The following is a 22,225-nucleotide window of genomic DNA, read 5'->3' as shown; positions in this document are numbered from 1 at the left end:
ATGACCTTTTTGGTTTTTTTTGCCTATTAGCTCAATATTACGACGCCGTCTTAGGGCAAATGTAGGGGGAAAATAAATGGAGCCGAGAGAGGGGACAATATTCTGAGGGGAAAAAAGCGCCAAATTTGTTAGTTGCCACTTTTTTAAACTAGCAAATTTGCTAGTTTAAAGTGGCAAATTTGCTAGTATATTACGATGCTAACAACCAGCATTTATGCTAGCTTACTTCCCATGAATGTCGCTTTTATCTTTCTAATGAATCGGTAGCTTTCACTTAGCAAACATCCAGGTCAAGCTACGTGTTTATTTCCTCTATGACCTACCGCAAGCTTAGCCAAACCACCCGATCAACAAACAGCCATTAGATGACAATTTGGCCCATATAAAATTAACCAACAATAACCATAACACCCTAAGGACCTTAGCAAAGCGTTGTCACACATTGGGATGGATTCATTAGAAAGATAAAAGCGACATTCATGGGAATAGCTAGCATAAATGCCGTTTGTTAGCATCGTAATATACTAGCAAATTTGCCACTTTAAACTAGCAAATTTGTGACATTTTTGGGCCCTAATACAGCGTCGTAAAATACAAAGTCCTCTACACAGAACTCCCTGCACAGTGAGTAGTGAATTAGTGACACAACCAAGATTTATTTCTGCAGTTCACGTATTTTTTGTTGCTGTTAGTTCTTTCCTTTCTTGTGTATCCTGTTTGTGTTGTTTGATAGCTCGACTCCATACAAACTCTTCTGTCTCCTCTCTATAAATGCTTTTTCACACTGGCGAAACCCATTTATGTGAGAAGCCGGCTGTTACAGCGACTCCTTGTTTTATCATCTTCTCCTGCAAGCAGCAGCACTCTTTATGTGCCAATTCAATTCTGGGTCTGTCTGCCGCTTGGAATTGTTTGAATAGAATTAATTTTTACATTAAAGTTATACTTTAAGTTATGTTAGCTACTATTTTTAGATTGCTTCGTGTGATCTCTCATCTTATGCTTGTGCAGCAGAATATATGAGACATTTTTAGTTTGAATCAAAACGCCGCAGCAGCTGATTTCACTGAGAAGAGAAAGAAGAAATCAGTGAAATCTTCACCTGCAGAGAAGGCAACGTGTCTGCCTTCCATGGCTCAGATTCACTGCAGCACATTTTTCTCTATTATCCAAACAAAACAAAAACATCTGCAAATCCCCAGATAGCTTATATTTGTGAATGCTGGTTTTACATCCCTATTAAGATGTTGCATAAATTGATTTCCCATTTATCCTTGTGGAAAACTGACTTCACCGCCAGACCATGAAAGCAGCATAATTCACCAGCTCTTATAAGAAATCTGAGATCTGGATCGCCGCCAAAGATGTAATCAACTGCTCCTGGGTCAGAGGTTTACTGGTCCATGACATTAAAATCCATATCCACTCATAACTTCTTGATAATTTGTTAAAAATGGAGTAAAACAGAACCTTTGACGCAGAGGGAGTGAAGATAAGAAAAGGTTGAGTAAATTCACTTGCAGGATTTATCTTTCATGGAGTCTTTCTGGGATCATACCTGTCCGATGATGCAGGATTAGAGTGAATGAAGACGGACGAGGGGATCGGAGGGATTACTGTTTCACCAGAAACAAAAACCAGCGGGGATGAGATGTGTGTACGTGTGCTTTTGTATTTCTGTCATAGTTTAGTTTTATCTAAATGTTTTAACAAATCCTCGCTAAGGTTTGAGAGGTGCTTGAAGCGTAGAAATGTTTGGAGGATCGGCTCTGAAGGAGAGTTTCTGCTGCTGCCACGTCTTTTGTTTGAGTGATAAAATGCTGTTAACAAGCTGCCTGAAAATGAGCACAAAAAAAGGGATGTTTAAATGGAAGTTAGATGAGCCGATCGATACTCTCACCGCTGTTGATTCAATGTGAAACTAAAGCCAGGAGACGGCTAGCTTAGCTGGTGGGGTAGTCCCCAAAGTAGCCATTTCTTGACATCATTGTATAAAATGACGTCTTGTAACCTGAATGATAATCACAGCCTTGTGAAACTCTACAACCACAAACTAGAGATCGGGATCATTCAGAGGACGTATGGCTTTCATAGATATAGACAATAAGGGGGTTTGGGAACAGTTTCCTCGCCAACCAATCGCCCAAAAAATCAAATTCTTGCAAAAACAAAAAATCTCAAATCTGTCAAAAGCTTTAGACACCAAATCACAGACTTCTTTTGTGGTGTTCCTCAGGGTCAGGCTGTCTTAATGAGGTATTTTTGATCATTATTTCTCGCAATTATTGAGGTATCAACCCACAAATTGCTGCAACAAGTTAAGAGACATAATACAGCAGGATGGACTTCATATTTATTATTCAATCATAATATTCAAAACCCAACACTTTCATAATTGAGTTTATTCCATTGATGGATTTCTTAAAGAAGACGCAAATGGGTCTATGTGGGTATAAAAAAGCTTTTGTCATTACAGATAAAAGTAAAAGTACCTCATCTGGCAAAACCCAGGCTGGTTCTCACGACCAGAGAGCAGGCTAGAATACAACGTCGTAAACTAGCAGCCTCATAATAAATAGTTGCCCCACTTGCATATAAACCGTTTACCTCCGGTGGCAATTCATCACGTTGTTAGGCTGTGGGAGCAGCCGACACCACGCATTTATCTTTCATGCTAAATCTGTCAATCTGCTCATTATTTAAACGCTTGTTATCAAATAACAAATGTGGATTAACACACGATAAATTTGTCAAAAGCTGACATCAATAAATAATGTGACAATTGAGTTGACTTTCTGCCTGAAGGCATTCTGTCCTGGTAAAAATTAAAAATGAGATGTTGGTTTTACAATGAGAAAGGTAATCGGCAGTTGAGTGGTCCGGGGGGGGGGGGAGATATCAGTAGTACGCTGAGTGGAACAGGGGAATGATTTTTCATCTTTATTACTACAGGCGGTGGAAAGGGCTCCGAGAATTCAGCAGATTCCTCAGAGGGAGTAAAAAAGAGTCAAATTTACGAGCAGAATTAATTCCGTTAGCGGGATTGAATCATCGAGAAATGGCCCTTTTTTTAAGCTTTTCTTAATCAAGTTTTCTAATAGAAGCACTCGAGGCTGCAGAAATCTAAATATTGTCTTCATATCTGACAAACAAACAACCAAAAAGTGACACTGTTATCCTCGAAAACCCAAAACGAAAGCCAGGATTTTTTCTGGCGAAAGCGCATCTTGTTGAGCAAATATTTCAAAAGCAGGCTTTTGGTCCCCGCTGAGCTTTTTCAGTAAACTGACGAAGACGAGCTGTTGGCAAAATAAAACCCTGAAGTGTGAACAGAATATGAGAAGATGCTGCAATATTAAAAACTAACTATCAACAGATGAATCAGTGGAAGGTCCGGGTTCCTTTCTCAATGGTTAAAAGGCTCGATTTCATTGGCTCATTCAAAATATGATGCTTCGCTGTGTTTCTTCACTTCAACTGTACAACCTCTGAATTAATTCTATACTTGATGCGATGCGTGCTTTGGATTTAGTTTTTCTTCGTTTTCTTTCGTTCTCTTTTAATTGAGGATAAACTGGAGCTTTACCTTCCTGGAAAACCAACGGTTTGGTGTATAATCCGGGGTTTGTCGACACCTGAAAAGCCAGAAAAGCTCTCCAGGTGACGCTTAACTGATTAATTATCGACCACAAACACAGCGGGTACCAACGATACCGGCACATTGGCATCAACAGTTGACAAAGACATTCTTGACCAGTTTGGCAAGTTGATTGTTATTGGTTTCAATTCATAATCGACATGTCAGCTGATTGGCTCATCTGATCAGCCTTTAGAGAAACTATTTACAACAAATATCAGCTGATTGGAAGCTGATAAAAATGCCGCAATAAACTCCAGCAAAGCCACCAGAAAATAAAATGAAAGACATTTACAACACAATACTTTAAAACTGGATCACCCTTCTATAAATGTGAAAGTAAAATGAACCAAAACTGACATTCCTACTATAAACTATCAGCTTTTTAAGGCAACAAAAAGATGGAAAAAAAACTCCACCGTCGCCACCTTTCTGAGCTCAGCTGCCTGTTACACTATGGAGGTGACCCCTGGTGGCCCATGTAGGTCACTACAACCCATCACATCAATACAGCAGCGTCGGGAGTTCTTCATACCCAGGTGGAGGGTAACACCACCCGAGCTGATTTCATACTTGACGGGGTCATGAAGACATTCAGCCTCTTCACTCGGATGTTGGCCCGACTCTGCTTTGATCGCGGTCTGTGTAACACTCGTGTTTTGCTCGCGGGGGACCATGTGACAAACAGATCCTGAGTGCTTGAGTTTGTGTGTTGCATGTGTGTGTGTGTGTGTGTGTGTGTGTGTGTGTGTGTGTGTGTGTGTGTGTGTGTCGCTAGAAGCAGCTGCTCGGATGTCAGAGGAGTTGATCAACAGAGACGACGGCATCAAACCATCCGGCCAACATCTGTGTTGCCTCCACGCCGTTTCACACAAACACCAGCTGACACACGACGTCGGCCGATGTCTCGGCTTTCACTCGCAGACGTTGACGGGTTTCATATCTGCTTCCGTGTTTCACAGCGAGACGTACGCTGTTGATGTTTGACCATCTGTCAAGGCCGGCATCTGACGCTTAGATTTTAACTCAAAATTAGGAATAAAAACATTTGATTCAACAGTATTTACAGCATCCTCAGATTAGAAAAGAAAATACTATATAATAATAATAATTTAACAAAAATCACCTTTATTTTGATTCTGGTCCATTATGGAATTCTATGGCATCTGCTATAAAGAAATAAGACGCCATAGAATAACAGACTGCTGACCTCTTTATATAATAAACTCTTTATATAATATAATCATCATTTTTATGGCAACTTTCAAGCTAGAAGTGCTTTCCATAAAACAACCTAAAAAAAATATATATATAGAAAAAAACAAATATAACAGCACACCAATTAAAAGAGATAATTTACAAATAAATAATCCAAAAGGGTAAAAAAGTAAAAGAGTCAGAGCACATCTGTATGAAAAACACGTCTGCAGTAACAACAAGTCGGGGCTCATCCTTTAAGCAGAAAACTGATGTCTTTGACAGCGTTCTGCCCTTTATTGGTTTTCTGGGTCGACACAGTGTGGATGAAGTCATTCATCACAACATACAGAAATAAAAACTCCCCCCGAGCTTATTGTGACGGTTTGAGTGGCAGGCCTACATCGTAACAAACCCCCCCCAGACTCACTCCCAATGCCGTGCTCTGCTTTTCTACTAAAAATTGCTGCTTTCTTTTGGCTAAAGAACAAGAGCCCGGTGTGACCGCCATAAATAACAGCAAGCAGAGCAGCTGCTTGCAGCCGAGAGTCGCCGGTTTGTAGTTAGTGAGTTCTGGTTTGCCTTTTAAGGGAGGCATCATTCATACTGATCATATGTTTATGTTGGGAATAACTGGGCCTGTGTTGCCTTTTCTGCAGGACTGAACTCCACACAGCCGGAGTCAGACGAGTTACATAGCAACGAGACAGCAAGGAAGAAAAAAATTCACCCTTTTCTTTCTTTTATCTTTCAATGTCTTCCTATGATGGAGCTTTTCTTTGTTTGATTCGGGACAGCCATGCTTTCATGCAACTTGAAAGGATAATCCAAGGATTTTCACTACCAAAAAAAAACAAAAAAACTCTGCATGCGTGAACGAGCGACGACAGAAAGAGACGTGATGTGTTCGCTGTCTGCAGAATAAGTCAGCAAAAATAAGAAGCCAATTAGAGACGACGGCCTGGAATGAGAGACGGGAACCACAAACTGAGCTCTGAAGCTCGTTAGTGAACACGTCGTGCAACAAAACTAAAGTGTAAAAAAGTCGTTTTATGAAGGTTATGACCTTTTCGTGACCTTAGCAGTGATGACGCATCTGTTTTTACAGTTAAATATGGATTAAACAAATAGATCTTACCATGATTGATGTCTACATGGAGGTATGGATGCTTAAGAATCCTAAATAATGAATAAAAAGGGCATGTTTGTTGTCCCTTCACACTCAGTAAAGAAAGTGTGTGTGATGGATCTCGTGCTGCAGACGTGGACCTGAGGACGACATGGATCTTCGGCCTGCATACAGCACACGTTATCTTATCCTCTCGATCGGCACGGTGACAGCAGCATCACAAAATTAATTTCCAGCTACGCGCAGCACCGCTCTGCGACAGCCGTGATAAGGAAACATATTTCATGTTTTCTAGCAGGCAACGGGCCCTTTTATGGCAAACAGGACGTACGAGGTGAAAACAAGTGAAGGGAATACAACTTTAAGGGAAGATCGAGGTGAAAGTGACGATATCAGACATTCACAGCAGCAAATCCACAGCGTTCCCATTTCCAAGATTTCTTCAAATGCAACCCAGACAAGCTTCTTTTCCCAGATTCGGAGGATCCAACTGATCCCAAGATGCATTGCACGCCAGCGACGGCTTGGATTTTAAATCGGCATGGCAACAAGCGGCATCAGAGTTCGGTGAAGCACGTCCTCCTTCGTAATATAAAATTTAAAAAGAATACATTTTGATCCCTGGCTTCATTTTAACCATATAACGTTAGGTACCTCTTCTATGCTCGTTCGTTGTCGAGCGCAGCTGGTTGCTAGGCGACGGCAGCAGCGAAGGTGACAAACAGGACAATCCTCCGTAGACTATAGGCCCGCCTCATTTCGGAGTCTTTAAAAGGACCCAGCTAGAGTTTGCACCGTTAGCATCGTTAGCTCCAAGCCACCGGCTCAGGCTTCGCCATGTTGAGAGCCATTAAGAGGCAACTACAATGATCCCGATCTTGTATCATGCAACTTTAATCGCATTTCCAGAACATGAGTGTTTATATTTCTGGTCAGTTTGACCTCTTGGATGCATTGGATGAATTAAACACATGCTTTAAGTTCTAGTTTTTTGAGCATTAAAACCTGAAATACAAGAATTCAACAGAAAAAGGAGCGTAACAGCTCCTCTTTAAGCTCCTGTAATGAAAAGTAGCTACAAGGAAACGGGTCGGTTTAAAATGCTCGTACACACGAGGTCATCTCTGAGACTTTTTCTTGTTAGAAAGATTACGAGGTGAAGACGAGATAAAAACTAAAGGTGAAATAAAAAGGTAATACTAACCTCTGGCATCAAAGAACTCGTCATCGGAGCTGTCAACTGATTCCTGTGCAATATTCTGCAGGCACCAATGAGAGGCGCTGTGCTTTCGTGATGATCCTGCAGGTCAGAAGGAGAAAATAAGACTGAGAGGATGACAGGCAGGGTCACGCCATTAATCATAGCACTCAAGGACTACTCCACTCAGGCATATTTCTCTCTTTTTTACTATTTCGGATGATACCTGTAAGGATTGAGAGTGAAATGCCCCGGGGTGGGGATAAATGGCCCTTTGAGTGCCGCAGCAGGTGAAAAGACCCAAATGGACTTTTCCTTTGAGCCGGCGTCTCAGCGAGGAACCCAGCCAATGTTTTTATGACCTTCTGGTACGAGTGCTGAGATGAAAAGGGGGATTTAAAGCACTTTCCACTTGTTGACAATATTCACTCTGAAGTACCGAGATATAAAAACCCTCGCACACAACGGAGCGGAGGAAATTATCTCCCACAAAAATATATCTGCAACACTGTCGGGTGAGGTTTTAATGAACAAGATTAACAACTTTTACCCATTCTGATGGATTTCAATGCAATAAATGTGACGTTTCCCTGAGTTTCCTGGGTGTTTTCTCTCCTCTTTGGGATTCTCTGATAAGCCTCAAGTACCTATTAGTACCGATGATGTCATGATGCAGGTCTCCCTGCCATCTGGAGCCATCGCATCCATCCCGACTTTATACTTAAGACACAATATGGCATCAAATGTCTGGACCTGGATGACGGAGGAGTCTGAAAGCCTCATCGTGGGCAACTGGACTCCAGAGACCTCCAAGAGGCTTCTTCACTTCAAACACACACATATATATATATGTATACATACATAAACATCCACGTGAGACTTGTACAAGCTTGAATATGGAGACGATTGCACATCCACTGTAATATGAATCATGGGAATTAGCCCATGTTTAATAAAATTCCGTCAAAATCCACTACATTTTCAATGGATATAAGAGAATCCACGTAGTTATTCATCCTTATGTATCCTGTACTCCTGTAAGCATACAACCAGGGAGACGTTCCACTTCTTACATTGCATATGCACGATGCATAAGATTATTTACACAGTGGTGGTGGAGGAGACGTTTCCCTCCTGGGACGCCGAACGGTTTCCAGGTGTCGCTTTTTTGCAATTCACAAATGACATCCCCGAGGGAGGGGAATCGCTTTGAAAAAGAGAAAATGTCCCTTTTTATGTAAGGGAGTTTACTGCTTAAGACACCAATTCAGTAGCTGTGATTGTACATTTCTCTCACACACCGAATATGTTCACGCTACAATATAAGGAGGGGAAAACATGGAAAACCATGAATTTTAATTATGTAGCATCCTCTTAACTCCCTTAAAAACCCTTTTAAGAGGGTTCCCTCTCCTTGGATGGACAGAAGTGCAATAGAAAGGCAAACAACAGATATTACAGAAATGAGTGATAAAAAAAGTAGAAAATAACTAATACTAACGATAACAGCAGCAGTGGATATAATATGATGATGATAATAAAATAGTAGCACAGTAGAACTAGGAGTAATAATAGCAGCGGTAGGTGAGGAGCCGGGCCACGGCAGCAGGTGAAGAGTCTGAAAAAGAGCAGCGACTTCCTCGACCAAAACCTTGCAACTGCTTTCTAAGCACTTAAATCCCAGACAAATAGTAAATATGACACCCATGACACCCAAGTTACTGGATAAACCCGAAGCTCTCTCTTAAAACGACTTCAGAGGAAGATCTGCCCACCGGCCAAATCCTCCTCCTCCCACTCCCGGATCCCCGAAACCTTGACAGAACCTCTAACCCTGTCATCTTGGCCTGTCGCCTCCCCTCCAGGATGAGTAAAGGGGATTTAACGTGCATCAACATTCAGACGGAGCAGCGTCTCCCTTAAACACCAGAGTCCTGTAATGTGTCGACTAAACCGCCTACACACGAGTTAACCGCTCTCTCACATCGCTGCACGAAGCTCCAAGGTTACTCTGCGATTGTTGAGGGTCAGTAAAGGATCACAGCATCCAACTGCTCATTTATGCAATAACAACAAATAGAATAAGAAAAAACACTCAGCATGCACGTACACAGTGTGATGGAGGAGTATCTACATCACACATCCTTCCTTCACTTCAAAATGGATTTATTGAATTAACTTTCACCCATTTGTGTTTATTGGGCACAGCTTCTGACAAAGACTCCCTATATTATATTCTTCTTCAAAAACGTAGGCCAATAAATATCTATGCTCCTCAGCCCGGTCCCTGGATTATGTTTTAAAACGGGGGGGTGCAAATATGAGGGACACTGACAAAACTATTGTAATGCAAAACTTTTGGATGAAGTGAAGAAACGGCCACCTGCAGGAGTCTGGATGAGTTAGATTGAGTGTGCATGAAGAATGGTTTATTGACGGCGACGGAGTGTGCACGTAACCATAGTAACTCACACCGTCACTCCGAGGTAGAGGTGGAGACGCTGGCTGAGATGACTCTGATCCGCATGATTCAGAGTGAATTACAATATAACAGATTTATGTATATTTCTCACTTTCACGCTAATGGTCCAAATAACTCAGCGCTGCCGATTCGTCTTGTCAAAACTGTTCAGTCTGCGATCCGTGCGCCGGATCGTAGACGAAGAAATAACCTTGTTTCACGCCCCAAACGTTATCAGTTATATATTTATTTGTCACAGTGCGAGAAAGTGAAGGATTTGTTTTGTGAAGGATTTATTTTGGTGTAAATGTCCGTTATTTGCTGCAGTTTTTAAAAGGAAACCTCCAGTTCTGAAAAGTGAAGCCAAAGCTGAAGTGCCTTAAACTTGCCTTCTCTCTGCTGGCCACCAGGGGGCGACTCCTCTCTGGTTGTATAGAAGTCTATGAGAAAATGGTCCTACTTCTCTCTGCTGGCCACCAGGGGGCGACTCCTCTCTGGTTGTATAGAAGTCTATGAGAAAATGGTCCTACTTCTCTCCGCTGGCCACCAGGGGGCGACTCCTCTCTTGTTGTATAGAAGTCTATGAGAAAATGGTCCTACTTCTCTCTGCTGGCCACCAGGGGGCGACTCCTCTCTGGTTGTATAGAAGTCTATGAGAAAATGGTCCTACTTCTCTCTGCTGGCCACCAGGGGGCGACTCCTCTCTGGTTGTATAGAAGTCTATGAGAAAATGGTCCTACTTCTCTCTTGATGTATTATCTCAGTAAACATTGTAAACATGAGTTTATGGTCTCAATCTCTAGTTTCAAGTCTTCTTCAATCCAGCATGATGTTCATTTAGTACATTATGGTCCAAATAATGTCGTATAACAGGACCTGAGAAGTTTCCCCGTATCAGCAGTCTTGAGCCAGCTGCTGCTTTGAATAACAGCTCCTTTCATCATCCATCATGTTGAGCCAGTTATCTTCTGAGGCCTTCCAAGTGATTTTAAAGCACTGTTTTTATCTAAACACCCACGTGAGTCGTATGTTCCTCTCGGTGCTCTACATGCGTGTCGATGTATCTAACCAAACGCTGGAGTGCCCATCGCCATGCGACTGCGACTCCCCCGCCGGGTAATGGAAATGATTGCCGTCGCTCCCCGCAGGGCATCACAGTACACGTTATCCCCACAGACACCGATGAATGCTTGAAAGAAACTACAGCTCATCATCACAAAAGCAGCAGCCGGTGCAAAACTGAGCAGACAATCCTCAAGCCGGGAATAAGGAACATTTTGTCAACATTAGCGAGAAGATGTCGTCCCGTTTCACATCTACGAGCTGCAAGTCATATATATATATGTATATATCACTCTTTGTGGGAACAAGGCTTAGAGTACGTTTGTTGCACCAGGCAGTGAAGTGGAAATCAGTATTTGTGTAATTGGATTATAGGCCCAAGCAAATTAGGTTTGATTGGTTTAGCGACGTTGTTTAATTATTAACAACAAAATGAAAGCTCTGTGTGGACGGCGGAACCAGATAAGTGTGTGTTAAAAAGAACTGAAGGAAATTTGCACTGTGTCAACAAGTATTTGAAATAGTCGCACTTACAAATATTACAATGTCAAAACACGATGTTAATGTAAATGTGATGCTGAGTATGGGAGCAGAAGAGTGCCTTCACACTGTAGCTTGGTTCATTTCGTCCTGATCATAAACTGAAGTGGACGTTGTCACGGTGATATTACCATTTGGTTTGGTTTGGACTACAGTTTTGAATCCTCGCCATCTTGGATTTTTTGCAACCAGTGAAGAAAGTGACCATATTTGGACTGTGGAGGAGCGACGGGTGGATCTGAAAAACACAAGCGGCAGAGCAGCACCCTTACTGGATCTGGATCCATGTGGATTCTGGTGTGAAGCTGCTAAAGTTAGCTTCATAATTCAAGGTCAACTTTACAGCTAAGTGTTAATCTTAATAGCTAACTAGTATTGGTAGCATGGTAGCAACCTGTCAATCAGCAGGTAAGCCCCGCCCCCTAAAGCATCCCCTGCTTTCATGGTCGGGTGGACTCTAAATGGACCTGTCAATCAGCAGGTAAGCCCCGCCCCCTAAAGCATCCCCTGCTTTCTGGTCTGGTGGACTCTAAATGGACCATAATGTACTAAATGAACATCATGCTGGATTGAAGAAGAAACTAGAGATTGAGACCATAAACTCATGTTTACAATGTTTACTGAGATAATACATCAAGAGAGAAGTTAAAGGCACTTCAGGATTGGCTTCACTTCTCATGTAGGTTTAACAAAGAAATAAATTGTCACGGAAAATAGCAATCTGCAATTTATAAATGATTTATTATGATGTTCCCTTCTTTCTCAATAATTGAGATTCAGACTGTTCGACAGAATCACCTAGCAAAACAGCATCTGGTGATTCAGCAGTTCCTTTGATCAAACTGCTTTGGCCTGCAAACTTAAAGCATGCAAAACTTCTGGAAGAACCGGGGGAAGGAGACGGGGGAGACTCCCGGCACTTTGGGATCTCTTCAAAGAAAACCTGTCTGCAGGTTTCTAAAAAAGCTTTACTCCGGAGCAGGACAGCACAAGGTTGCTCGTGATTCATCTCCGTTGTCTTTCATCTCTTCCTCCTTTCCATTATCAACTTCCAGCGGTGTTTACGGACGCCAGCATAGTCGAAACGTCCATTAGTGGATCACAGGTTATTCACCCTAACACCCCCCCACCCCCCGAGACCATTTTGTCACATTATACTTGAGGTCAAATGTTTGACTTTGTATGTGAGAGTAGCAGGAATGGTCCAGTCTTAAGAGTTTGCTATAAAAAAGCATTTTACAGCCATATAATGTTATAAATTCACCTCTCCCTACTCATTATTAGTTCTATGTAGAGAGGATTATATATTTGTAAAATGAAAAAAAAACACCACACATTGGGACACGACTCACGACCGCTAATTACGTCCCTGCTGTCGCACAATTAAAAAACGTGTCAGATCAACGGCGGCGGGCGGACCCTCCATGATAAATACTGCAGACATATTTATGTTGTTATGAACACATACTGTCAGTTAATTTGATGTCCCCCTGTTACGCAGCGATGCCACCTTTACGTCCAGGGCTTTTATTGTGAAAAGTAAGAGCGAAGGGAACGCTAAACGCCAGTCGACGTGGAGGCTCTATTCACATTAAACTCTACTCAATTTTCCTTCAGCGCAATGCATGATGGTATCGGTTGTATATATATATGATGTCATGATGTTTCCGATAATAGGTTTTCTATCTGTGGTGATTGTTTGCTGCAGGTCTGTATTCATGGATAACAAAAATCTGAACTTTATTCAGCTTAAGTGACTGTTAACATCCTGCATGACTCATACGTTATATATTCACAACAAGAGCAGATCTCTCTCTCTGACTCAGGTTATTGCTCTGAAATAAAACCCTATCATTTATTAATCAATATGGTATTTTTCATTGATTCATAATATAATGGCACACAGGATACATGTTATTTACCGGAAATCCACCACCGACACATAAACCCCCGCAAGGCTGCGATATAAAGGGGCATTTTTCCTTTGCAAGGCAGCTGTTGAAGTTTTGCATTCATGATGGTAACTCTTGGAGACGAGCGAGAAATAGCTCGACTGCAGCTCCTGAAATATTCATAATTGAACTAATTCATCGTTCTGTATATATTTGACTCCCTGACAAAAATCATCCTACAAAGATAATATTCAACCTTCGAGTTAGAAACGGATTTAAATCCCATCTTTTAAACCGACTTCAACTCAAGCATTTGCTGAACAGTTGAATATTATAAAGTATGAAAAGCGATGACAGATAAAAACAAGATAAAGTATTTTAAAAAGCTGTGTTTTAAAAGGTAATTTAAGGTGGAAGGTCTCTAGCGGGGTTGGGATCATCTGGGTCTCCATCATGCAGCTGGCTTTAATTGCAGTGGAATTCAACTTGCAGGTGGTTTTCACAGAAGGGGATAATCTCCACAAATCTCACAGGATATACACATAAGCGTGCTTTTCATAATTGCACTTGTGCCTCAAAGTGGCATAAACAGATTTAAAAGTGTGGTAATTCCTGAGAAACGGATGATGAATCCTCTAGTGTGGGAATGTTAAAGTCAAGCAACTAAACTCAAAGTTTAATCTGCTATTTTATATAAATGAGGTCCAAGTTGAGCACAAAAAGGTAACAAACTACAAATAAATTAAAGTGATTCCCCATAAAAAATGTTTTGCTGTGGCTTCTTCACTTACATTTCAGTACCTGCCGATATGAGGTATTAATACCATCACAGATCTCACAATAACTTTGAACATTTCCATCAGATAATCCTTTCCGTTCTGTTTCGCTCCCACGCTGCAGCTGCTGATAAATTATGGATTTAGCATCAGGTTATTGCTAGCGGTGGTATCGGAGTAGCTTTACGAGTGCGTAGCCTTTGGATACCGATTTAGACGTCAATTACCATGGCAACCGTTATAGTTTTGAAGCATCCAGGGTCAGCCTTAGCAGCAACATCAACACTTAAAGATAAAGAGTCTCTTTTGGAAAGATTGCGATAAGATGATGTTTTTTGGCATTTATTAAATATGTGGTTCCAATTAAAGTGTCCGAACCGAGTGATTCATGTCAGCCAGGAAAACTGCCCGTACTTATACATATGTATGTTGGTACCCAAGAGGAAAGTTCTCCAGCTTTGAAGACGGTACTAGTGAAGTGCTCGGGGGTTCCCGAGGATAATGAGCGAGCCCTCGGCGTCGAGGATGGACCTCACAGGAGGAATCTGCTTTTAATCAGTCGCTACCATACTCGAGGAATTTCTCCTCGCCGGAGCTTCATCTCCCGTTTGCCCTCTCTCCGACCCCGATGGTCCGAGTGCCTCATTTCGGGATCAGCAGCATTTTGTAGTCAAGGAACTTGAAGTCAAGATCAACCAGGCATTGGACAAGCCACAACATCAGAGTGTGATACCTACCATGTCAAGAAGGAATCCAATTATTATGTTTGCTTCTGGGCATGGAGGAAGAGGAGGGCATTAAAGGGTGCCTCTGCCCCTCATTTGCAACAGGCAACATGACCCAGTAAAGATGGAAACCACACGGACCAGACTAGCAAGATATACGGCAGAGAAACCCACACAGAGAGAAAGTCGTGGCGTTTACGAGCGTCCTGTGAATGTAACGATAAATAAAAAAGCCTGCCCCGGAGCTGGAAATAGCTTTTAATAGCCTGTCCTCTAATTGAATTAAACCTCGTTTCAGCACAAAGCTAAAATCAATCTGCGCAGCCAATGAGAGACGTGGGAGAAATTGATCTCTCCTCAAAAGAAAAAGGAAATGTGGAATCGGTCACAAATTCACCTTCCAGACATGATCCTCTGAGATGCTACTTATCTGCACTGCAGCTACACAGATCGGCGCTTGCATCGACTGTTAATGGACCGCTAATCCGGTCACACTCTCCCCTTCTGTCTACTGTCCGTCCAGCCTGAGCACGGGTGCATGTGAATGGGTTACTTTATTAACGCCACGCACTTGTGATTTTTAAATTGGATATGAAGTGGGTGAAGCCATGGATTTAATAAGCTGGAAAAACAAGTTTGCTTGAAAGCTTTCTTTGATGTTTGTCCAATTAATTTAATATTTTTCTCTCTCCCCACAAGAAAACATAAGCATTAATATGGAGCTTCCATCCTGCTGATGGGAGTCCAAAATTTACTGCTTTTAGCTCCGCTTTTGGTCTCCACCACAAAAAAAATGTCCATCTCTTCAGCTGCTAAATCAAAACGTCAAGACGTCACGATAATAAAGAGACCATGTGTCCAGGTGAGACCATGTGTCCATGTGAGACCATGTGCCCGTCTCCATCTCCAGGTGAGACCATGTGCCGGTCTCCAGGTGAGACCATGTGTCCATGTGAGACCATGTGCCCGTCTCCATCTCCAGGTGAGACCCTGTGCCGGTCTCCAGGTGAGACCATGTGCCAGTCTCCAGGTGAGACCATGTGTCCAGGTGAGACCATGTGTCCATGTGAGACCATGTGCCCGTCTCCATCTCCAGGTGAGACCATGTGTCCAGGTGAGACCATGTGTCCATGTGAGACCATGTGCCCATCTCCATCTCCAGGTGAGACCCTGTGCCCGTCTCCAGGTGAGACCATGTGTCCAGGTTTAGACCATGTGCCCGTCTCCAGGTTTAGACCATGTGCCCGTCTCCAGGTTTAGACCATGTGCCCGTCTCCAGGTGAGACCATGTGCCCGTCTCCAGGTGAGACCATGTCCCCGTCTCCAGGTGAGACCATGTGCCCGTCTCCAGGTGAGACCATGCGCCCATCTCCAGGTGAGACCATGTGTCCAGGTGAGGCCATGTGCCCGTCTCCATCTCCAGGTGAGACCATGTGCCCGTCTCCAGGTGAGACCATGTCCCCGTCTCCAGGTGAGACCATGTGCCTGTCTCCAGGTGAGACCATGTGTCCAGGTGAGACCATGTGCCGGTCTCCAGGTGAGACCATGTGTCCAGGTGAGACCATGTGTCCAGGTGAGACCATGTGTCCATGTGAGACCATGTGCCCGTCTCCATCTCCAGGTGAGACCATGTGCCGGTCTCCAGGTGAGACCATGTGCCGGTTTCCAGGTGAGACCATGTGTCCAGGTGAGACCATGTGTCCATGTGAGACCATGTGCCCGTCTCCATCTCCAGGTGAGACCATGTGCCGGTCTCCAGGTGAGACCATGTGTCCAGGTGAGACCATGTGTCCATGTGAGACCATGTGCCCGTCTCCATCTCCAGGTGAGACCATGTGCCCGTCTCCAGGTGAGACCATGTGCCTGTCTCCAGGTGAGACCATGTGTCCAGGTTTAGACCATGTGCCCGTCTCCAGGTTTAGACCATGTGCCCGTCTCCAGGTGAGACCATGTCCCCGTCTCCAGGTGAGACCATGTCCCCGTCTCCAGGTGAGAACATGTGCCCGTCTCCAGGTTTAGACCAGTCCCCCATGCCCCCTCCTCGTCTCCGACCTCAAACGGCAGCAGGTCGGGCCCGCTGTGTGCGTTGTGAGGAGCTGTCTCCCGGACACAGGCCCCATGTGCTTCCATCGTGACAAACACCTATTAAATTTAAATTAGCTCTGTTTTGTACGATCGCATTAAAATAACGGAGGTCACGGGGCTGAATGCATTAGCGCACGCCTCTGTAGAAATTCAGGGAACATTGTGCGCAGCTTGTTGAGCAGCCTGTCTGGAGACCACTTGCCAGGAACGTCAACCCAACACACAACAAGCTGTTGCACGGTAATACAGCATATAAAACAATAGCGTATTGTAAAATGAGTGATCACCGGAACACTGACGGCATCAATAAAAAAATCACTCTGCAGAAAATGCAGCTATTCCCGAAAACAGATTAAACGCTAAAATGCTGCCAAATGGCAAACAGGCAGTAGATACCTTTACAGGCAGAGATAAGGAGGCGGAGAGAGAGACTGTTCACCAGCATCCTTTAGCTCTATTTTTAGCCTGATGTCGAATCTCAGCAAAAAAAACAGCAGGTGGGCTTCCCATTTATTTTATTTGGACAGCAAATGAAAATAAAATACCCCTTTGGACTCCAATTTCATCAAATATGACAACAACAAAAAAACAAAATGCTCAGCGGTGCGATATCTCCCACTGAGCGGTGGATTGCTTCATGAAGTCGGGATCAGCAAGAGGCTGACGAAGATGCAGACGTTCAAAGAGATTACAGCCAACGCAGCGGGGGGGAGTAGCCTCAGGAGAGGCACGCAGCCGTCGGGCCAAGGGTCTAATCCCATTAACGGTGGGTTTCACTGGGGAACCCGTTAAAAGATGCTCTCCTGTCATGTGGGTTAGTGTTAGGATGCTCTCCTGCTCGGCGGCTACGGAGGAGATGAGATGATCACAGGTGTGAGGATGATTGGATGAGAGGCGATGCACAGCTGGAACTGAACATCTGCATCTCTCTGTAGGAAGTACAATTAAGCCATTACACCACGCTATAACATAACAATGCTAATGATGCTTAGAAAATACAGTTCTATCTTAGTTTAGCATGTGATGCTAAGCTAATAGACAAAAAGATGGGTTTTGCAGGTATTTTGTGGAAAAATCAAAGTATTGAACAATTAAAATATCGTCCTGACGCTGGTGCGTAGTATCCAGCCCCCCACCCCCCCAATTCAGGTGATTATACACCGATTAAAACATAGCTATGAATATCGTATTCCACTAACGTCATTATTGCCCCTGAAATAAATCACGGGCATTTAATTCAAAAACAGAAATCTGAGATCACCAACGTCATCGACATACATCATCTGAGAACCGTGACAAATGGTGCATTTTGTATATGATCATTCTTAAAATCCTAATTACTCAGCTCAAATTTCTTTTTCAATATTTGGATGATTACAACTGGAGGGGGGGGGGGGGGGGGGGCTCTCTTCTGTTTTAATAGGCAATCAGTGGATCTGGGCACAAGGCCATGGTTGCTGCAGGAGCTGAGAAAAAAAGGAGCTGAGATGGTCCATAAACGCTGGTTGCCATACATTAATGATGAAATAATATATTTATCCGTTTTGTTTCACAGCCCTTACTCCAGATAAAAGTGCAGATTTAGCCCTCATGTGAGTCAAGAGAACATTTACATTACAATTAAGAATCCGCCGCAGCCCCACTCGTGATTGAAAAACGTTGCCAGATAAGAAGTGAAAATTAAAAAGTCCGCCTCGCCCACGTCGACTTTGAAGAACAACGCCGCTCTACTTCACGATTTATGGTGCGAGCCGAGGTCAAGCGATATTTAAATGAACACAGATACGCCGGCGTGTCTGAAATACGAAGTAAACCCCGACACATGGCCGACTGCACACGGCTCTCCGTCTGCCGCCGCGGCGTTGGTGTGATGTCACAGAGCCGGGCTGAAATGATGGAAGGCCTCGCCGTGTAGTTTCTATTAGCAAGTGAATGTTTTACGGTGAGGCTCAACGCAATATAATTAAGATTAACTCGAGACGACATCCAGCTGCTGAGAGGCAAATGTATTTGTATTGTGAGATACTAAAAATCCAACTACATGCTTGATTTCTAGAGTGGAACAAGGAGTTTGCACCGGACATTTTTATGTAACAAAAATTTATTTTTACACAAATTGGTTCCCACTGGACAGAATGAAAACGACCTTCAGCATCTTTCTTGTATTTATTCCCTTTCATACTGTATCATGAGTAGGTCATCTATAAACCCTTTTATTGGCTTATGCTCTGTGCTTTAAAAAATACATAAAAATAAATTGATAAGGCAGAAGTTTGAATGTGGTATGTAAGTAGCAGCTAATTCAGCCTCAAGCTGAGATGAGGAGTCACTTCTTTATTTTCAAACTAACAGTCTTCCACCCGAACCAGGCTGCAACCTCCGCTTCTGAGAAGTGAAGCCAACGCTGAAGTGCCTTAAACTTGCATTCTCTCTGCTGGCCACCAGGGGGCGACTCCTCTCTGGTTGTATAGAAGTCTATGAGAAAATGGTCCTACTTCTCTCTGCTGGCCACCAGGGGGCGACTCCTCTCTGGTTGTATAGAAGTCTATGAGAAAATGGTCCTACTTCGCTCTGCTGGCCACCAGGGGGCGACTCCTCTCTGGTTGTATAGAAGTCTATGAGAAAATGGTCCTACTTCTCTCTGCTGGCCACCAGGGGGCGACTCCTCTCTAGTTGTATAGAAGTCTATGAGAAAATGGTCCTACTTCTCTCTTGATGTATTATCTCAGTAAACATTGTAAACATGAGTTTATGGTCTCAATCTCTAGTTTCAAGTCTTCTTCAATCCAGCATGATGTTCATTTAGTACATTATGGTCCATTTAGAGTCCACCAGACCAGAAAGCAGGGGATGCTTTAGGGGGCGGGGCTTACCTGTGATTGACAGGTTGCTACTAATGCTAATTAGCTACTAAGATGACTTTAACACTTAGCTGTGGAGTTAACCTTGAATTATAGAAGCTAACTTTGTTAGCAGCTTCACACCAGAATCCACATGGATCCAGATCCAGTAAGGTTGCCGCTCTGCCGCTTGTGTTCATCAGATCCACCCCCACTGCTCCTCCACAGTCCAAATATGGTCACTTCCTTCACTGGTTGCAAAAAAAAAATCAAAGACGACAATAGCCAAAAAGCTGAACTGGAGGCTTCAACCTTACAAACCAACGGATGACATCATGATGACAACCACCTCTTACAGTTCAGGGCGCCGACCAATGCTGACTCAAGTGACATCACTTGAGGCAATCCATCAACTTTCACAAAGCTCCCTCCAGAGTCACAGACGGCTTCACACAGCCTTTTTATTCCACGCATATGCAGTCGTGTAATTGTGTGCTATGATGCTGAAATCCACCTGATTTTAACGGTGCAGCCAAAGAGAACAAACACGGTGTCTCCGTTTGGAATGCAGCCAACGAAGTTTGGGAACCAGCTGATGAAAGGAAAGGGCATCTGAGTGTTGGAGATTCCCGCTCTCAGCCCGGCACTGTTCCAATCTGCTTTGTGCCAAAAGAGAATTATTTTATTATTTATATTCTATTTCAGAGACCACTCCGCTTTGTACGTCACCGCACACTCAAATCCAGTGAGGACGTTATACTTTAAATCAGAGACAGCGATATTGTAACCCCCCCCCCCCCCCTCCATTGTGACCAATGAGAGCAGTAATGACCTGATATTTTATTGATCTCTGCAGGGACAGTCTCTTTCCGCTCTCGCCTCCTGGTAAAAGGGCAGAGCACAAATGCCACATGCAGAACAGCAACGCCTGTGTTTCTGGAAAAGAGGTTCAGTGACTTGCTCAAGGGCTCTTCGGCAGGGCAGAGATGCAGGGAAATAAACGACCACAGTCAAAAACAGAGCTTTTCATAAACTGATGCTTGTTCATCAACAATCAATAACAATTAACTAAAATCAGGCGAATAAAACAAACTTTTGAATGAGCCACCAATGAAGCTTTTAATGCTACATAAATGTCACGAGCTCGGAGGCCTGCTGTCCTGTCAACACTGGCCAAATACAGTTTTAACACCCAAATGATCCGCGAGGGAGGAAATCAGCAGCCTGCTGTTATTAGCACCGAACCCCTCCGTCCCGGTTATTTACCGGAATGCGCTCTTTGTGTCCTCCTGCATTTCCACATTTCAACAGAAGTTGTTTTTGTTTTTTTTAGGAGACATTTCCTGACACCAGACATGTTTTGCTCCGTTTGACCCTGCAGCGTCACAGAACCAAACACAACGAGAGCCGGACCGGGTCCTGGGACTGGACTCCGTTATTTCAGACCCGTCGCACATTCCTACAGATTACCTCCATCCATGCAGCACGCGGCGGTGCGCGCGGACACCCAGCAGCAGCCAACAGCACGTGACGCGGGTGTCTACCTGTTAGCGCGCGAGACAGACTGTGCCTTACCTTTTCCTCGCGCCTCCTTTGACATAGTGTCCTCCTCTCCCGCGCGCGTGCCCCCGCTCACACTCCGCAAAGCCGCCGCGTTATTCCGCGCGGCGCCGTGGTGTCGTCGGGGAGGCTGTCAACGAAACAGCGGCTCTTCCTTCCTTCCGTCCCTCTCCCCGCCGGCTGCTGCTGCTGCTGCTGCTGCTGCACCTTGACGCCTGGCAGACTGGAGCGGGGTGAAGCGGGGACGTCGGTCTCCTCCTCTCACTGTGGACAGGACCAACAAAAACAGAGAAATCTAAAAAGCTGCTCTCATTCACCTGAGTGGAGCAGCGACCCGCCCATGCTGCCGCAGACAGTACTTTGTGTATTTGTTGTATCTGTGCAGACTTGGCTTACATGTCATGCCCACCCTGCAGCTCTCTCTCTCTCACTCTCTCTCTCCCTCTCTCTCTCCAACATCAGCCGGAGTTCCTCCGATCGAGACCGGGTCTGCAGCTCGACTGCCTCCAGCGGTGCGCGCAGGTCCGCGCGAGGACGCAGCCTCTGAAGGGCGTCCGTCATCTTTCCCGTCCCCGTGTTTGACTTTGCCAGGAGGAGGAGAAGGAGAAGAAGAAGAAGTGGGTTATCTTCAAAAGAGAGGAGGGAACAGGAATAAACTATGCGTGTCATTGGCGCGACCTATTTAATTAGCCTCACAAGTCTACACCGAATACTGCAGGAATTACACAGATTAATATATATATATATATATATGCAAAAATATCCTGCTGTAATCTCGTTTTCGTTACATGGGGTGTGGCTAAATATTTAGGCCAATTTACAAAAGAATGAGCAAACCCACAATACATCACATCATAATTGTACATTGAAAATACACGACTCTACACAGATTATTAAAGTGATCGTGAATGCGTGTGGTTGTTGCACATCTATCAAATAATTAATATGAAGGACGCCATTTACCATATAAGAAGTGGACGTAGTAGTCATGACGTCACCTGTCGGTTTGTGGACTACAGTTTTGAAGCCTCGACCATCGCCATCTTGGAATTTTTGCAACCAGTGAAGGAAGTGACCATATTTGGACTGTGGAGGAGCGACAGGTGGATCTGACGAGCACAAG

The 22,225-nt window shown here is 44.0% G+C and overlaps 1 protein-coding gene across 4 annotated transcripts in view; it reads right to left on the bottom strand.

The window, feature by feature from the left end:
- The window catches only part of pitpnm3 (PITPNM family member 3), a 71,403-nt gene extending 49,178 nt beyond the window's left edge, over positions 1–22,225 (bottom strand). For 2 of the 4 annotated variants that reach the window (XM_084018675.1, XM_084018678.1), the window contains exons 1-3: positions 21,499–21,858; positions 21,118–21,366; positions 7,168–7,263 (exon numbers count right to left, since the gene is read on the bottom strand). In XM_084018675.1, the coding sequence (XP_083874801.1) occupies positions 7,168–7,263; positions 21,118–21,142 (121 nt within the window). In that variant the 5' untranslated portion in view covers positions 21,143–21,366; positions 21,499–21,858. Of the gene's footprint in view, positions 1–7,167; positions 7,264–21,117; positions 21,859–22,065 lie in introns of those variants that run through there. The other 2 variants (XM_084018677.1, XM_084018676.1) reach the window with 2 other exon arrangements.

Source organism: Eutrigla gurnardus (genome assembly GCF_963514095.1).
Source record: "Eutrigla gurnardus genome assembly, chromosome: 10".
NCBI classification, from domain to species: domain Eukaryota; kingdom Metazoa; phylum Chordata; class Actinopteri; order Perciformes; family Triglidae; genus Eutrigla; species Eutrigla gurnardus.
Note: the sequence above shows the minus strand (reverse complement) of the source record. Positions and strands in the feature narration are given on the sequence as shown.